The 13557-nt window shown below is 39.1% G+C and overlaps 1 protein-coding gene across 1 annotated transcript; it reads right to left on the minus strand.

Moving 5' to 3' along the window:
• Positions 1-537: 537 nt before the first annotated feature.
• Positions 538-9675, minus strand: LOC143935784 (keratin, type I cytoskeletal 19-like). Its single transcript, XM_077459894.1, has 8 exons — positions 8914-9675; positions 8278-8360; positions 8041-8197; positions 7031-7192; positions 6326-6451; positions 5498-5718; positions 5135-5169; positions 538-1909 (listed from the first exon to the last, which is right to left on the minus strand). Exons 1-8 carry the CDS (start codon positions 9673-9675, stop codon positions 1809-1811), a joined length of 1647 nt encoding a protein of 548 aa, XP_077316020.1. The 3' UTR covers positions 538-1808.
• Between the last annotated feature and the right edge of the window lie 3882 nt (positions 9676-13557).

Below are 13557 nucleotides of genomic sequence, written 5' to 3' on the forward strand. Positions count from 1 at the left end.
TTATCTTGGCATCTCATGTTCCCTTCAAGTCAAATCCCTCAATAAAACCACAAAAACAAGCTGATGGATTGTTCATTGTTCAGTGAGGAGTAACTGGAGGTGAATGCTGGACTGAGCAGGGTGGCGGGTGGAACAACTACATTGAGTGACTCCACAGGGACACCACTACACAATTATACAATAGAAACTACTAGAGGTGGCATTTGGGCTATGCTTCCAAAGGAGATATGCTGGCCCTTGCAATCTTGGTGCCCTAAGCACTGGTCCAAGAGTGTCTTGTGGGAACTTATATGAAAGACTATTCAGAATTTTTTTTATTTTATTATTTTTTTAGTATGGAAAAATCATATACATCATTAATACCACACACACAGCTGATTGCATGAAGATAGGATTTGTTTTATTGAAAAAATAGTAGGTGACAAGGACAAGAGAATGATGATCAAAATTCAACAAATTACTGCAGTAGTACACCAGAATATATATATATATATATATATATATATATATATATATATATATATATATATAGTCACAATAATCCAAAAACATTCTAAATGACCAGAATCTAGGGCTTAGTATGTCCACCACAATAAAATATGCATATTGCATGCTAATAGTCCATTAATATGTACAATGGTAGACAATACAAATGGGTTCATATCATATTATTATAAAACCGATGCTTCAACTCTATAATAAAACCTGCAAACAATTATGTTAATAATACCCACTAAATTCACAACCTAAAACTAGAATTCCACTTGAATTAAGCACATGTTTTATAAGTGCATTCACATACTATAGGCACATTTCAAGATGCTGTTTTTGGGTCTTTTTAATCGGAAACTACATTGCAAAGGAGAATTCAGCAAAAATTCACATTCTATTCTATACTGATCAGACTGGTTCATATTCTAACTCATTTTGCATATGATCATTGTAATTCAAAATGACCGATTATGAAACAACTCACTTCTTCTGAATAAAGAAAACTTCATTGCAACTGCATGTAACATAAGGGCATGTTTACACTTGAAAGTGTTACGGTAACACATTCACCACAACTTACTTTTTTAGGACATAGTGGTACCACAGGTTATTTTTTCTGAAAGGGTCCTAGGTAAAAATGCTTGCGCTCTATTGTTTTCTCCAAAGCACTACAATGTAACCCATATCATACCATGTTGTGTACTGTATCATACTATCGCATAGATGCATTCTGTTCATGCGTTTGCATGGCATTCAATGCTGTTACACAATAAATGGCACTTCAACACATTGTACTACATGTTGGCACAACATCTGCATATTAAAAGGCATTATTGTAACAAGATGAATGTGCTTGGGTCCTAAAAGTATTGAAAGTGCTCCAAGAAAAAAGTGAAATGAAAAGTCATATCTTATGTGCTAGCATAATGTAATCCCTAAATAATGTTGGGTACACGGAAATATCTTCTTTCATTTTGGATCTTTAAAAGTGTTCAAAGGCCTGAACTCCATTGCTTTTGTAACACATGTGTTAACATCTTGAAATTAACTTGCAATTTAGGTAAACTTGAATAGTTTACCACTAACATCTAAAGATGAACACATACTGTATTTAACTAATCCTAAACCTTGCATAATTTCAGTTGTGTCTACTGGTTATCTTGGTGGATCTAATTCATGTCTCATGCCAAGTTTTGTCTAGTTGAAGCAGATACTGATGGCCATATAAGAAGAAGACAGCGGAAGACACCAAAAGACGTTCTAGAGATAGTGTAATACTATTATCCACAGGTTTCTCCAGAAGAGTCAGAAACACATTAGCAAACATTATGGTGATTATGATGTTGATGATGACTTTGATGATGTCTATAATGATTGGGGCTAGTCACATGGTGAACTTTCACTGTGTGGTGAGATCCTGAAAGTAGAAGATATGATAGTTCAAATTAATAAAGGTCTATGTCACATAATAAAGGGATGCAAATTATTTATGTTTCTCATATAAATCTACCATATTCCAATTATCATTGTTATTGTTACATAATTGGTCAAGTTTAGAAACATGCTTATGTATCATGCGTTGTAGATATATTGAATTTAAAAAGGGGTACCTCAAGATCTGAAATGTATTTATTTAGTAAACAAGTTGAGAAAGGTTATCTTGGACAAACATTCAACTATGCATTTGAAAATTTAGTTATTCCTTTAAGTATTGCACACAACTTTTGTACAAACTGTCTACAGCTAGAATAACTTCCTGTGCAAGACTATTCCACATTTTCACAGCCGAAAACTACAGTGGGTCGTTTTTGGACCAAAGCCCACCATTGGCACATGGTAGGAAGGGAAGCAGGTTGCTGGCTAATCATTCATAATATTGCCACTTTGAATGCTGTTTGTCCCATATACAAGCCGGGCATATCAAAATTCACAGCAGATAATGTAAATGCCATGGACCAATTTAGCAAAAAGAGCCTGGAAATATCTGGCATAGTGATTTATGCAACATGAATTTCAGATAGCATTTTGGAAATATATTTGGCTAAAATAAATATTTATAGAGTATAACTACTGATTAAAGTGATTGGTACTGGGTTTTCGTAAATGAATGCCATTAAGATGGAGATCATATAGATGGGGTGGCCTTTTAATAAACAGGAACTTTATTTAAAAGTTTTCGTAATACAATACAAAACAAGGATCAACAGTTATACAGAAAATGCAGGTCAAGTGGCCAAAAAAATGATACAGTTGCGGGAGACAAAAGTCATTGTAATAATTTTTGTATAATCTGACAAAGGTCAGTATAAACCAATAGTCTAAAAGATTTGTTTAATAACTGTAAAGCAAAAAGTCTTATGGGGGACCATCAAAACAGGGGTCTCAAAGGTAGGGAAAATATGGGATAGAAAATGGTGGCAGACTGAGGCATATAAATATATACATGAGACGTAGGAAAATAACTTTTTTTGTTTTGCTGGAATTCCAGAAGGAATAATGAATAATAATGGCAAATAGAGGAAGCTACCATAGGCCAAGTACAGCACATGTATAGGAAAAGAGTTAGTATTGATAAATAAATCATCCTTTCCAATCTCTCAAGAAGGTCTCTGTGTCAGAGTTTCTTAATGGGGACAAAAGCAAATAAGGGAGGTAGGGATGATAGGAGAACCAAAGGGGGGCATAGGAGGACAACGGTTGTTGGGTGGGGTGAGATTCAGAGGGAGGGAAGGAAGGAATAGGATGGCACACCCATCCTGGCAATCTAGCCCCCGGGTAAAGGTATGGGGTCGCCTTTTAAAAGATCTGCAATGAGGTCCAATCCCTATGGGATGATGTCTAAATGCCACTTATGTCCAGGTACTAGTTAAAATGTTTCCCTTAATTTACATTCTACACATATTTCCACCAGCTTGCTCCCTGCTTTTTAAAGTGGTTCTAGTGCCTAAAAGTTTTAAGGCATTCTCTGCATTAAGATAAAAAAACTGATACACAAGAAAACAACTACAAACTTCTCTCCAGGTGGTATCGTACACCGCTTCGCTTACATAAATTTAATGCCGCAATACCGGAAACTTGCTGGAGATGCCGGACAGAACCGGGATCCTTCATTCATATCTGGTGGTCATGCCCCAGAATCCAGACTTTCTGGGCGCAGGTCCACACAATCACCTCTCAAGTTACGAATCAGCAAATTGAATTTCTACCAGCTAGGCTTCTTCTACACCATTCCCCCAACTCTACTCCCTCCTACAGAAAGTCCCTGGGCATGCACATGTTGAACGCTGCCAAGTTATGCATTCCGGTACATTGGGGATCCACTGAGATCCCGACCACCTCTGAATGACTGAACAGGGTAGGGAAGATAGCGGAAATGGAGGAGCTCATCCATATTGCTCGAGACTCCCCCCACAAATACGCACGTACATGGGAGCGCTGGACCCAATTCCGCTCCTCGGCGGATAGCGGTTCCCCTACAAGCCCATTCACACACGATTCTAGGAACGCCCAAGCCTCTGAAGGAAACTGACCCTATGTCCCCCTGACATGATGACGCGTCCGGGACTGGAGGAGGTCCCTCATATCACCCTCATATCAGCCCCAAGGCTAATGGGGCTCCTCACACCCGGAACTGGAGCTACCATACCCAGCCCCTATGAAAGACTTGTCTTGGTGGGAGTCAGAGGATAGACCACAAAGGTCCTTATTCCCTCTCCTCTCCCCTTCTCTGTGACCCCTCTGATGTGTTCCCCTTCCCTCCTGTCCCCTCCCCCTTTTCCTTCCCCTCCCATCCCAGACCCCCTGACAGTACCCCAGTGCTCTATGACTTGACACCAGATGCTTACCCCCCTTCCCCTTACACGAAAGACTGACACGACCGCTCTATTTACCGGGTTAATCTGAGACCATTAGGCACACGCTATACCCAGGACAGCTCACCCTGTTCCAAGGAAAGGACCAATCAGACCCCGAATACATCAAGCGCCAAGGTGCCTTTTTCTCTTCCCTGACTTCGGATAGAACTCTTTCCGGCGCAAAGGCTGACATCTAGGAATCACCTTCTCCCCTCTCTCCCCTCCGAAGCTTACACTCACGTTTTTTAGCCAAAGCTCTTGGGGTTAGGGGACCGTTTTACCTTTTTACCTTTCCAATTGAAACGTTTTGCGGGTTCATTAGACCACATACCCAGTAACAAGTTTGCCTTATAGTTTTTTTTATGTATGGGATGGTTACTTATATGTTATCTGCCTGATTGTACCTCTGGCATACTATGTAACACAATCTGTAATTTTTTCCTTTATGAAAAATAAAACTTTTATGGAAAAAAAAAAAAAACTGTCTCTGTGCACCTCCAAGCCCTCCCTTATACTTACCTGAGCCCAACCTTGATCTAACCCTGTGCACGAGATCAGTGGCTCTCTCTGCTCTCTCCCGCTTCATAGATTAAGAGACAGGGACAGTCAATCACAGTCATTCACAGTCATTGAGGAGGGATCGGGGGTGGGGGTCAAGCCATATTGTGTGTGTGTCTATGGACAGGTTGGGAGCAAGCCCCCACAAGTGTCTCCATAGCAAGCTACTATTGTTTTTTTTTTAAATATATAGGGTTACAATCACTTTAAGACAATGTATGTTTACATACCATGGCTGTCTCCTAAAAAACCTTGACTTGATGTGCTGAAATGTAAAACACACAGTAAAGAATAATGAAGAAATATATAGTATTCTGACTATTCTGTATGGCTTAAATAATATATTGGTAAACAAAATGGAAACATTTTATGAACTGTCTGGTTTTAGAATTAAGCTGTTCTCCAAATTCTATTGTGCTATTCTGGTAGCTGATTGAATATTATAGCAAATAAATTATATAAAAATGATATTAAATATAACAATTATTTCTCTCCTCGTAAAAGATTCGGTGTGAATAGATGTTGCTATAAATTGAGGCCTGCATGTTTTAAGGAATATTAGTTCAGTTACTTGTCCTGTGTGAAATACATACTGGATATCATGACCCTCCAATAGGCGCTTATAGGTGGCGATCTCCATCTCCAGGTGAGTCTTTTGGTCCATCAGGATCTTGTATTCCTGATTCTGACGTTCCAGGTCAGATCGCATCTGGGCCAGCTGGGACTCTACATTGTTTATCAAACATTGTAATTGGGCAAGTTGAGCCCCAAATGTGGCTTCTGTCTCTGCCAAAGTGTTTTCTAGAGCTGATTTCTGGGGAAAATATAGAGAAAGTTTGTACAGAAAAACAAAACAAAACAGGTAATTGCAGTAAATACTGTTAGCCTTTACAGAATGAACTGAAAATGCAAACAGACTAAGCCCTTGTACACATGGTCGGAGAATCCGTCGGAATGTGTCCTATCGGACCGTGTCGTCGGATAATCTGACTGTGTGTGGTATGCATCGGACTGATTCCGTTGGAATATCCATCGGACCCAATTTTCCAACATGTTGGAAATATTTCCTGACCAACTGGGCCAGTCAGACATACTCCGATCATGTGTAGCGAATTTTGATTGGACCAAGTGCCACGCATGCTCAGATCAAATTCCTACATCAAAGCTATTGGCTACTAGCCTGAATGTAGTCCCATCGTAACGAAATTACGTCATCACATTCTGAAAGATCGGATTTTTCGACAACTTAGTCCGACTGTGTGTATGCAACAGTTTCGGACAAGATCCAGATGGACAAAATCCGATGGAGAAAATCCGACGGATTTGGTTGTAGAAATCTCCGACTGTGTGTACAGGGGCTAAAACGACCAGAAACTGGTCATTGACACAAGCTTTATTAATTGGCTGGCAATAACACTTACCAAGCTGAGCTGGCTTTGCAGTTCGATTTCCAAGGTTTGGATGGAATGTCTCAAGTCAATGACTTCAGTTTGTACAGACTGGAGTTGTTCAGAACCAAAAGAAACTTCACGATTCAGTTCCTCAGTCTATATAAATAGAAAGTTTATCAGAGTCATGTACAACTTAGTATATGGAGGCTGATTTCCACATTTTTATATATAAACTCAAAGGAGGTTTATCTCTGGTCTTCTGTGAAGAAACATGTCACAAATTTTTACTATACAGTAGCTAGGCTTAAGTTGATTTGCACATTTATATTAGTTTTTATATATTTTAAGTTGAGCCACTGCATTTTTTTTTCCTTTGTTTACTTAGGCAACAGCCTTAAAGCCCATTTGCATCAGTGCCCCAATAAACACTCACATCCCTGATCAGGTCACATGAGCATGGCCATTGGCCAGAGTAGTTGTGACTGTGCAAGGGGTGTGGCGGACCTATGAAGATTTTTGTATGAGAGCAGTGGTCCTGATGTTCACTGAAATGTGAAGCTTGGGGTGGTACATTACAACTGAGCATTAAAGCTGAACATGTTCTCATCAATATTTATTGTTTATTGGAATATAACCTTGAAGTAATAGGACCTAATGATCAAAATGTAATAGATTGCTATCCCACTATTTTTCTAACAGGTTGAAGAAGCTTTTTTAGTCTACAAAAAGACTTACCCGTTGTCGGAAAATAGTTTCCACCTCCCTCAGATTCCGTTCCATCAGATTCTCATACTGCTCTCTGATCTCAAACAAGGTTCTATTCAGATCAGCTGATGGAGCAGCATCCACTTCCACATTGACCCTGGCACCCAACTGAGCTTGCAAAGCGTTTACTTCCTGTAAGTAAAAATGTTAGAATCTAGTTGTGTTATGGGTGCATTTCTGCAGATCTCCATAATGTGTGTTTTAGAACCTGTGTTGACTCGGCTTTTGGGCTTATGTCAATGCGAAAATGTAGTGGGTTTTTAGATGCATTTGAGAATTGATTGAGGCCTTTCTGAGATAATGTAAAGTGTTACTAAACCCCCTGTGGAACCTAAGGGGTTCATCCTCTGCATTGTGTAAAAAGACTGATTATGGCTTCTCTGATCCTCCTCTCCTTCCAATGTCCCCTGATAATTTCCCGATAACACAGAGCCTATGGAGTCAAGCTGCATATGCACAGTTTGGTGTGTATTAGTACAGAGTTTTATTTTTCTTGGTAAAGTGCATGTGATCAGCACAGGGCCAATCGGCACTAAACAAACAGAGGGTCAGGAGTCTTGTAGTTTTATAGGACAGTCAGAAAATTCCTCCTACCAGCTTTAACCAATGCTCAGCTTGACACTGATAGAAGTCACAAGACTGCTCTGACTGCTAATGAGAAAATATATTTAGCAGTTTTTATTTACTAAAATAATTTCATTTCCATGTTCTGTGTACTGTGGGAGACCTGATATAGTGAATGCAGTGTCCTGGGTTTAGTAACACTTCAAATTCATTGACAAATAAAAAAAGATTAAAAAAAATAACAAAATGTGTTAACAGTTGTCAATTTCTCACAGATAGCCCAGGATGACAGCCTACCTATAAAGCAAAAGTGATGTCAACAATATTTACACCTGCCCTGTAACAACACATTATAGAATTATTTTTCTTAAAATAAATGTCTGATTTATCTTGAAAAGGGGTAACAGCTATCCCACCTCCCCCTGGTTCCTCTTTATTAGCTGCAGCTCCTCCTGAAGGTTTTCTACTTGTGCCTGTAGATGACATATTTCCCTGGTAAGTTCTTCCAGGAGTATACGAAGTCCATTCACATCAGCCTCAAGACTGCTTGCCAGTTGGCGTTCCATTTCATACCTGGTGACAAAAGAAAGACAAAGCAATTAATGCTGATATTGATAATAATCATGAAAGACATGAAATATAGAAAGGCCTACTTGTTTCTGAAGTCATCTGCTGCTAGACGAGCGTTGTCTATTTGTAATACAATCCTGGCATTTTCCACAGAAGTTGAGGAAATCTGGAAATTATAGGTGTTAATTATTTATTGCAAAGGATAAATTCATAGAGTGTATTTACCTAAGCTTTATTCTGTGTCAATTAAGGTAGCTTACTGCATATCTATAATGGCTTGCACTGTAATAAGACTTAAGGGTACATTTACACTAGCCACATGCTAAAACATTCCCTTTTAGAATCCAGCTGGTATTCAGCAATGGTGATGAGCGGTGCCATGGGTTTTACAATGCAAGACATTGTTTATGATTTTATTAACTTTATTGAAAGTGTTCAAAGTGTACACTCGATTCAGCTCTTTACACAGCCCTGGGTTGCAGTATCCTCCAGTGTCATCTAGTGTGCTGGCGAAAAAAAGCGCATGTGAGTATTTTTCTGTAATGCACATCAGAGTGCTCAAAAGTATGAACGAAATGCACTGAGACCCATTTCGGGTGCTGTATAACATATATAATCTGATATCCTTTGAGATGCCTAATATTCCTAATCTGTTTTTATATTTTAAATATGTAAGTGTCAGGGTGAGTTTAAAAAATATAAATGTATCATTTATTTACCTGGCCTTGAAGCTCTTGAATGATTCTGAAGAAGCTGCTGTAGTCAGGTAAAGTGCTGGGCTGATTCCTCTCATACCACTCCCGGATATTCCTTTCAAGCTGGGCGTTCTGTTGCTCTAGGGAGCGGACTTTGTCCAAGTAGGAAGCCAAACGATCATTTAAATGCTGCATGGTTTCCTTCCCATTGACATTGAACAAACCATGATGGCTAATAATGCTTTTATGGCTGCTGCTGTGAGCACCTCCATGAGTGTGCTTGGATATGGAGATTCCTTTGCCTCCTGATCCTCCATGTACACTGGGGGCTCTGTAGTGATTACTATGATGGACTTTATGGGAACTTTCATGGTGCGTGGCATGGGATCCTCTATGATGAGAACTATGACAACCTGTAGAATAAAATCCATGGTGGGAAGTATGGGAACCTCCATGATGTAAATTAGGACATCCTCCATGATGAGAAGCATTAGAACCCACGTGGTGATCAGAAGAGTGGGATCCACCATGATGAGAAGCACAAGATCCCCCATGGTGGTGAGAAGAGGGGGATCCTCCATGATGGCTAATAGAAGATCCTCCATGAGGAACACCATATGTGTGGTTTGGGATCTTAGACAGATGACTACCAACATGGCAGCTTCCATGGTGTGATCCAGCAGAGGGGTGACCACTGTAACTCATGATGATGGGTTTAGGTGGTACAGATGACCAAAAAGTGTGTGTTTCTAAATGGATTTCCTTCACAATATGGTCTCTATTCATTCTTCTTTCTTATATATGGAAGACTGGGAGTGTCTCAAAACATTAATTACTAATACTAATGTTTACAAGTATCTGACTGCTCATCTATCCACTGCTTTACATGCTTGACATTAGGATTTAACATTAAACATTTGGTAATCTGCTTGGAAAGCTTTAGAGAATTGTAAAAATAACTTCACAATAATTAGTTTAGTGCTGCCCAGCTCATTAGAAACTTTTGCTCGTTCCACCATAAAGAAAAAACTATAAAGGAAAATAAAACTGACTTGGCTGAACACACCTCAAATAAAACACTCAAAATGCAATATTGCAATGATAAACCAATGAAACGTATAATAACAGTATACAGTTTGGTCTAAAGCTGGACACAATGCATTAGATGTATTTTCAATTTGATCAAGCTTGTCTGAAATATATAACTACAGTGGTAAAGTGTTGGGTACTACCCAAACAATGTTCGGTATTCCATTTATATATATTTAGGTAGCCTATGCACTTATCAGCAGGCAGATTTTGTTTCTTTATGAAAATATAATTTCTCTATTCTGTTCAATAAAGAGTCAAGATTTCAAAATATTCCTTACTGTATTGAGGACCTGTATTTTGGACACTGTTTAGGCAAATAGGCACAGTCTGTAAATTGATTCCTATTGAGAGTGCAGTTAGACACAAGAGAACCTCTCTGATAAAGCTTACCCAGTGTCCTTAGTAAAGTTACCGTCATTGGCCCTAAATCACTAACTTTCTTTAGCATTTAAGTATCACTAAAGGCACACTAAAAGTTATATTATAATATTGACTGACAGGCCTCTTTAGCTTGTCTTTACGCTATTGTGTTGAAATGGTTTACATGCAAGTCTTTGGTTTCAGAAACACCCTTTAAAATCTATGACCAATAGAGCTTAATGGAAAAGGTGGTAGCAAGTAAATTTGCAGAAGAAAATACTCAGACATAGTATATTCTGAAAAGGCCATTTGCAAGAACTTGTGGTTCAGAAGAAGTTCTCACAAATTGTTCAGAAATTAGGTAAAGGACAGAGGACCTGCTTTCAAGTTGTGCTGAGCGAAAATAAGAAATTGCTGACCACACAGCTGAGCAGTTAAAGAAGCATGTTTAAGATGTTTCTCAATGTAAGTTATTATTCTTTTATTTAGAAGGCTGTAAAACAATTTAAAAACGTTAATAAGCAGAATAGACCAGAACCCACAGTTCAATTTTTGGCAGAAAAGCTAAAATTGACAATTTAAAGCCACTGTACCAATGCATTGCCATAACCTACGTTTATTAATAATGAGAACAAGGTTTAGTTACAAATAGAGGAAACAATGTTCTCCACAGAATTTCATAGCTTATTCTACAAAACAAAAATTGAAAAACCTATCTGTCCAAGAGCACCTTGAGTTAGAGATTTTGGTCCTTTGAAATAAATGCTGCAAGCTAAGGTTGTCTGAAGATACAGATGCCTCTTTGCAGATGTACCATATACAGGATTTTTTTTCAGTAGGAACACAGGGGATGGAAGCTCCGGCACCTTCAGCACTGAATCTATGTAATGCAGAGGGGTGCTGCAGTGTGCTGAAAGGTTCAATGATGCTGGCTGCTGGGGAATCAATTGTCACTGGGGGCAATCCATTGTTACAGGGGGGTTCATTAATGCTGTCGAGGTATATTGTTGCTGAGGAAGATCTACTGAGGGACATTTCTCTCTGATTCCTTTCTGGGAGACCAGCGATCCAAGACTACAGTTTGGGACTGCCATTAGCAATTTTGTTGCTGCTACTTTCCCTGACATCAGAATGCTACTGCAGTCTTCTAGAGCCTGAGGGGACTCTGCCACTGGACAATCAAGAAGCGTCTACATAATATAGGTAACAGCGTGGATACCCAAAGAAGAGCCCTTCCACTCTGCAGTCCAGAGAATAACATGACCCCGGATTCAGGAAATTATTAGGGGCTTAATTGTACTTTTTTTCAAAATGTAATTGGCTGATTTGCTTTGGATATATTGTATGTGAAATATTCCCAGAAAATCTTTAAGGATTTTTTTGATCACCTTAATTATTTTTTTTGATCACCGTAACTAATATTTCTCTTTCTTAGGCACATTTCTTTTTATTCTAACTGTACTTGGCATGAAAGCCAAGCAAGGGTTAATGACAGTTAGGTTTACATTTGTGTACTTTGAGCTAAACTAAATACAGGAAATTATTAGGAGCTTAAATATACTTTTTTTTTCTAAATAGAACTAGCTGATTTGCTCTGGACATAAGGAAAATATTCACAGAACATTTTTAAGAATTGTTTGTTCACCGCGACTAATATTTCCACTTTCAACCACACTTATGTTGCACACTTCAAATAATTAGTTTTCTTTAAGAATACACAGTGGTTTAGGTAGATTGTTTATGGAGGTTCATAGCTTGATGAAGCTGTTCTGGGCACACATGAGTGATAATGCTGCTTTATAACTGACATTCTATCATGCAAGTGTAGCACCTTCTATCTTAGGTAGGTAGGTTGCTAGAGATAGAAGTCTTTTTGTTTCAGCCAGTGCAGGTAAATATAGGCAGCCCTAGATAAAAGCTAGGCCTGTTTGTTTTGATCTGGGGGCTGATTGGAGTGATATAGGGTGTATCTGGGAGCCCTGACCAAACCCCAACTAGGATTGCCAAGTCATCTGTGTTGGTTAATCATGTGACTTTTGCACTCTATATACTATTTAGGTGTTACTAATTTTGTTTTTTATCAGCTATGACTAAGGTCCGAAACGCGTAGGCTGTTTTACAGCTCTGTAGATGTATTTAATAAAGGAATACTATTTTGGATGTCATCCTGGGTGGCGCCCATCTTTTTTTCTTAATCTGGTACATTAAAGGTGTCCGCAGCCTCAAGGTCTGAGCACCAGACAAAGCTTTTATGTGGGAAGGTTGCAGCATCTATACAATTGTTTTCCGCAGAGGAGAGAAAGGCTGGAAGAGACTACCAGCCCCACGGTACAACGCCTAAACTCTAGGTAATTGAACTGTGGGAGAGGCAGACTGTGCCCTTTCTTCCTTATTTCCCTGACTTGCAGGAACAGACTATGCCTGCCACCCTGTGTGACTAACAAAGGGACTGTCTGTTCATGGACACTTTGGGTGTAACTGTTCCTGCTCACCTCTTTGGGAACCTGTTTCTTCAGGGAGGGGCAGAGCAGAAGAAGGATTGTTCATTGTGAAAATATGTATGTTTTGTTGTTGTTGCTCTGTTTGTTAGGTTATAGTTCCCTTCTGACAGAACAAAGCAAGCAAAAATGTACATGTTGTGTTGCCTTTTATTATTTGGTGGAAGAATGCTAACCCCCTTCCAGCAGAAGCTTTTACAGTATATAGGTAGATGTGAGTGTAGGATGTGATGTTTTATGTTTTCTCTTAGGATCTTCAGGGATGAGAAAGCTGTCCATTAGGGATGAGCTGAACACCCCCCGGTTCGGTTCACACCAGAACTTTCGAACTAACTGAAAATTTGTTCGAACTTTAGAACCCCATTGAAGTCTATGGGTCTCGAACATTCGAAATCAAAAGTTCTAATTTTAATGGCTGATATGCAAGATAGTGTCCTTAAATGGGTTTGGGGACCCGGCTCCTGCCCCAGGGGACATGGGTCAATGCCAAAAATTTGGGAGCACTGATTTTAATGATGATTAAAGTGAAAAAAAAAGTGAAATATTCCTTTAAATATCGTGCCCGTCGGGGGGGGGGGGGGTGTCTATAGTATGCCTGTGAAGTGGCACATGTTTCCCGTGTTTAGAACAGTCATTAAAGTCATTTAAAACTGCTTGCGGTTTTAATGTCATGTCTGGTTTCCGCAATACGGATGAAAATCATTGAGAAAAAAATGGC

The sequence above is a fragment of the Lithobates pipiens genome, unplaced genomic scaffold, assembly GCF_037356315.1.
Source record: "Lithobates pipiens isolate NorthernLeopardFrog02 unplaced genomic scaffold, aLitPip1_a1.2 Scaffold_28, whole genome shotgun sequence".
Classification (NCBI taxonomy): domain Eukaryota; kingdom Metazoa; phylum Chordata; class Amphibia; order Anura; family Ranidae; genus Lithobates; species Lithobates pipiens.

What these genes read in the sequence shown, in the direction of transcription:
- LOC143935784 (XM_077459894.1), bottom strand. Translation starts at nt 9,675, where the DNA reads ATGAATAGAGACCATATTGTGAAGGAAATCCATTTAGAAACACACACT. An exon ending in TAAAGAGGAACCAGGGGGAG is followed by an intron (nt 7,193 to 8,040) that starts GTGGGATAGCTG and finishes TTTTACTTACAG; the next exon opens with GAAGTAAACGCTTTGCAAGC. An exon ending in TTGGAGGGTCATGATATCCA is followed by an intron (nt 5,170 to 5,497) that starts GTATGTATTTCA and finishes TTTACATTTCAG; the next exon opens with CACATCAAGTCAAGGTTTTT.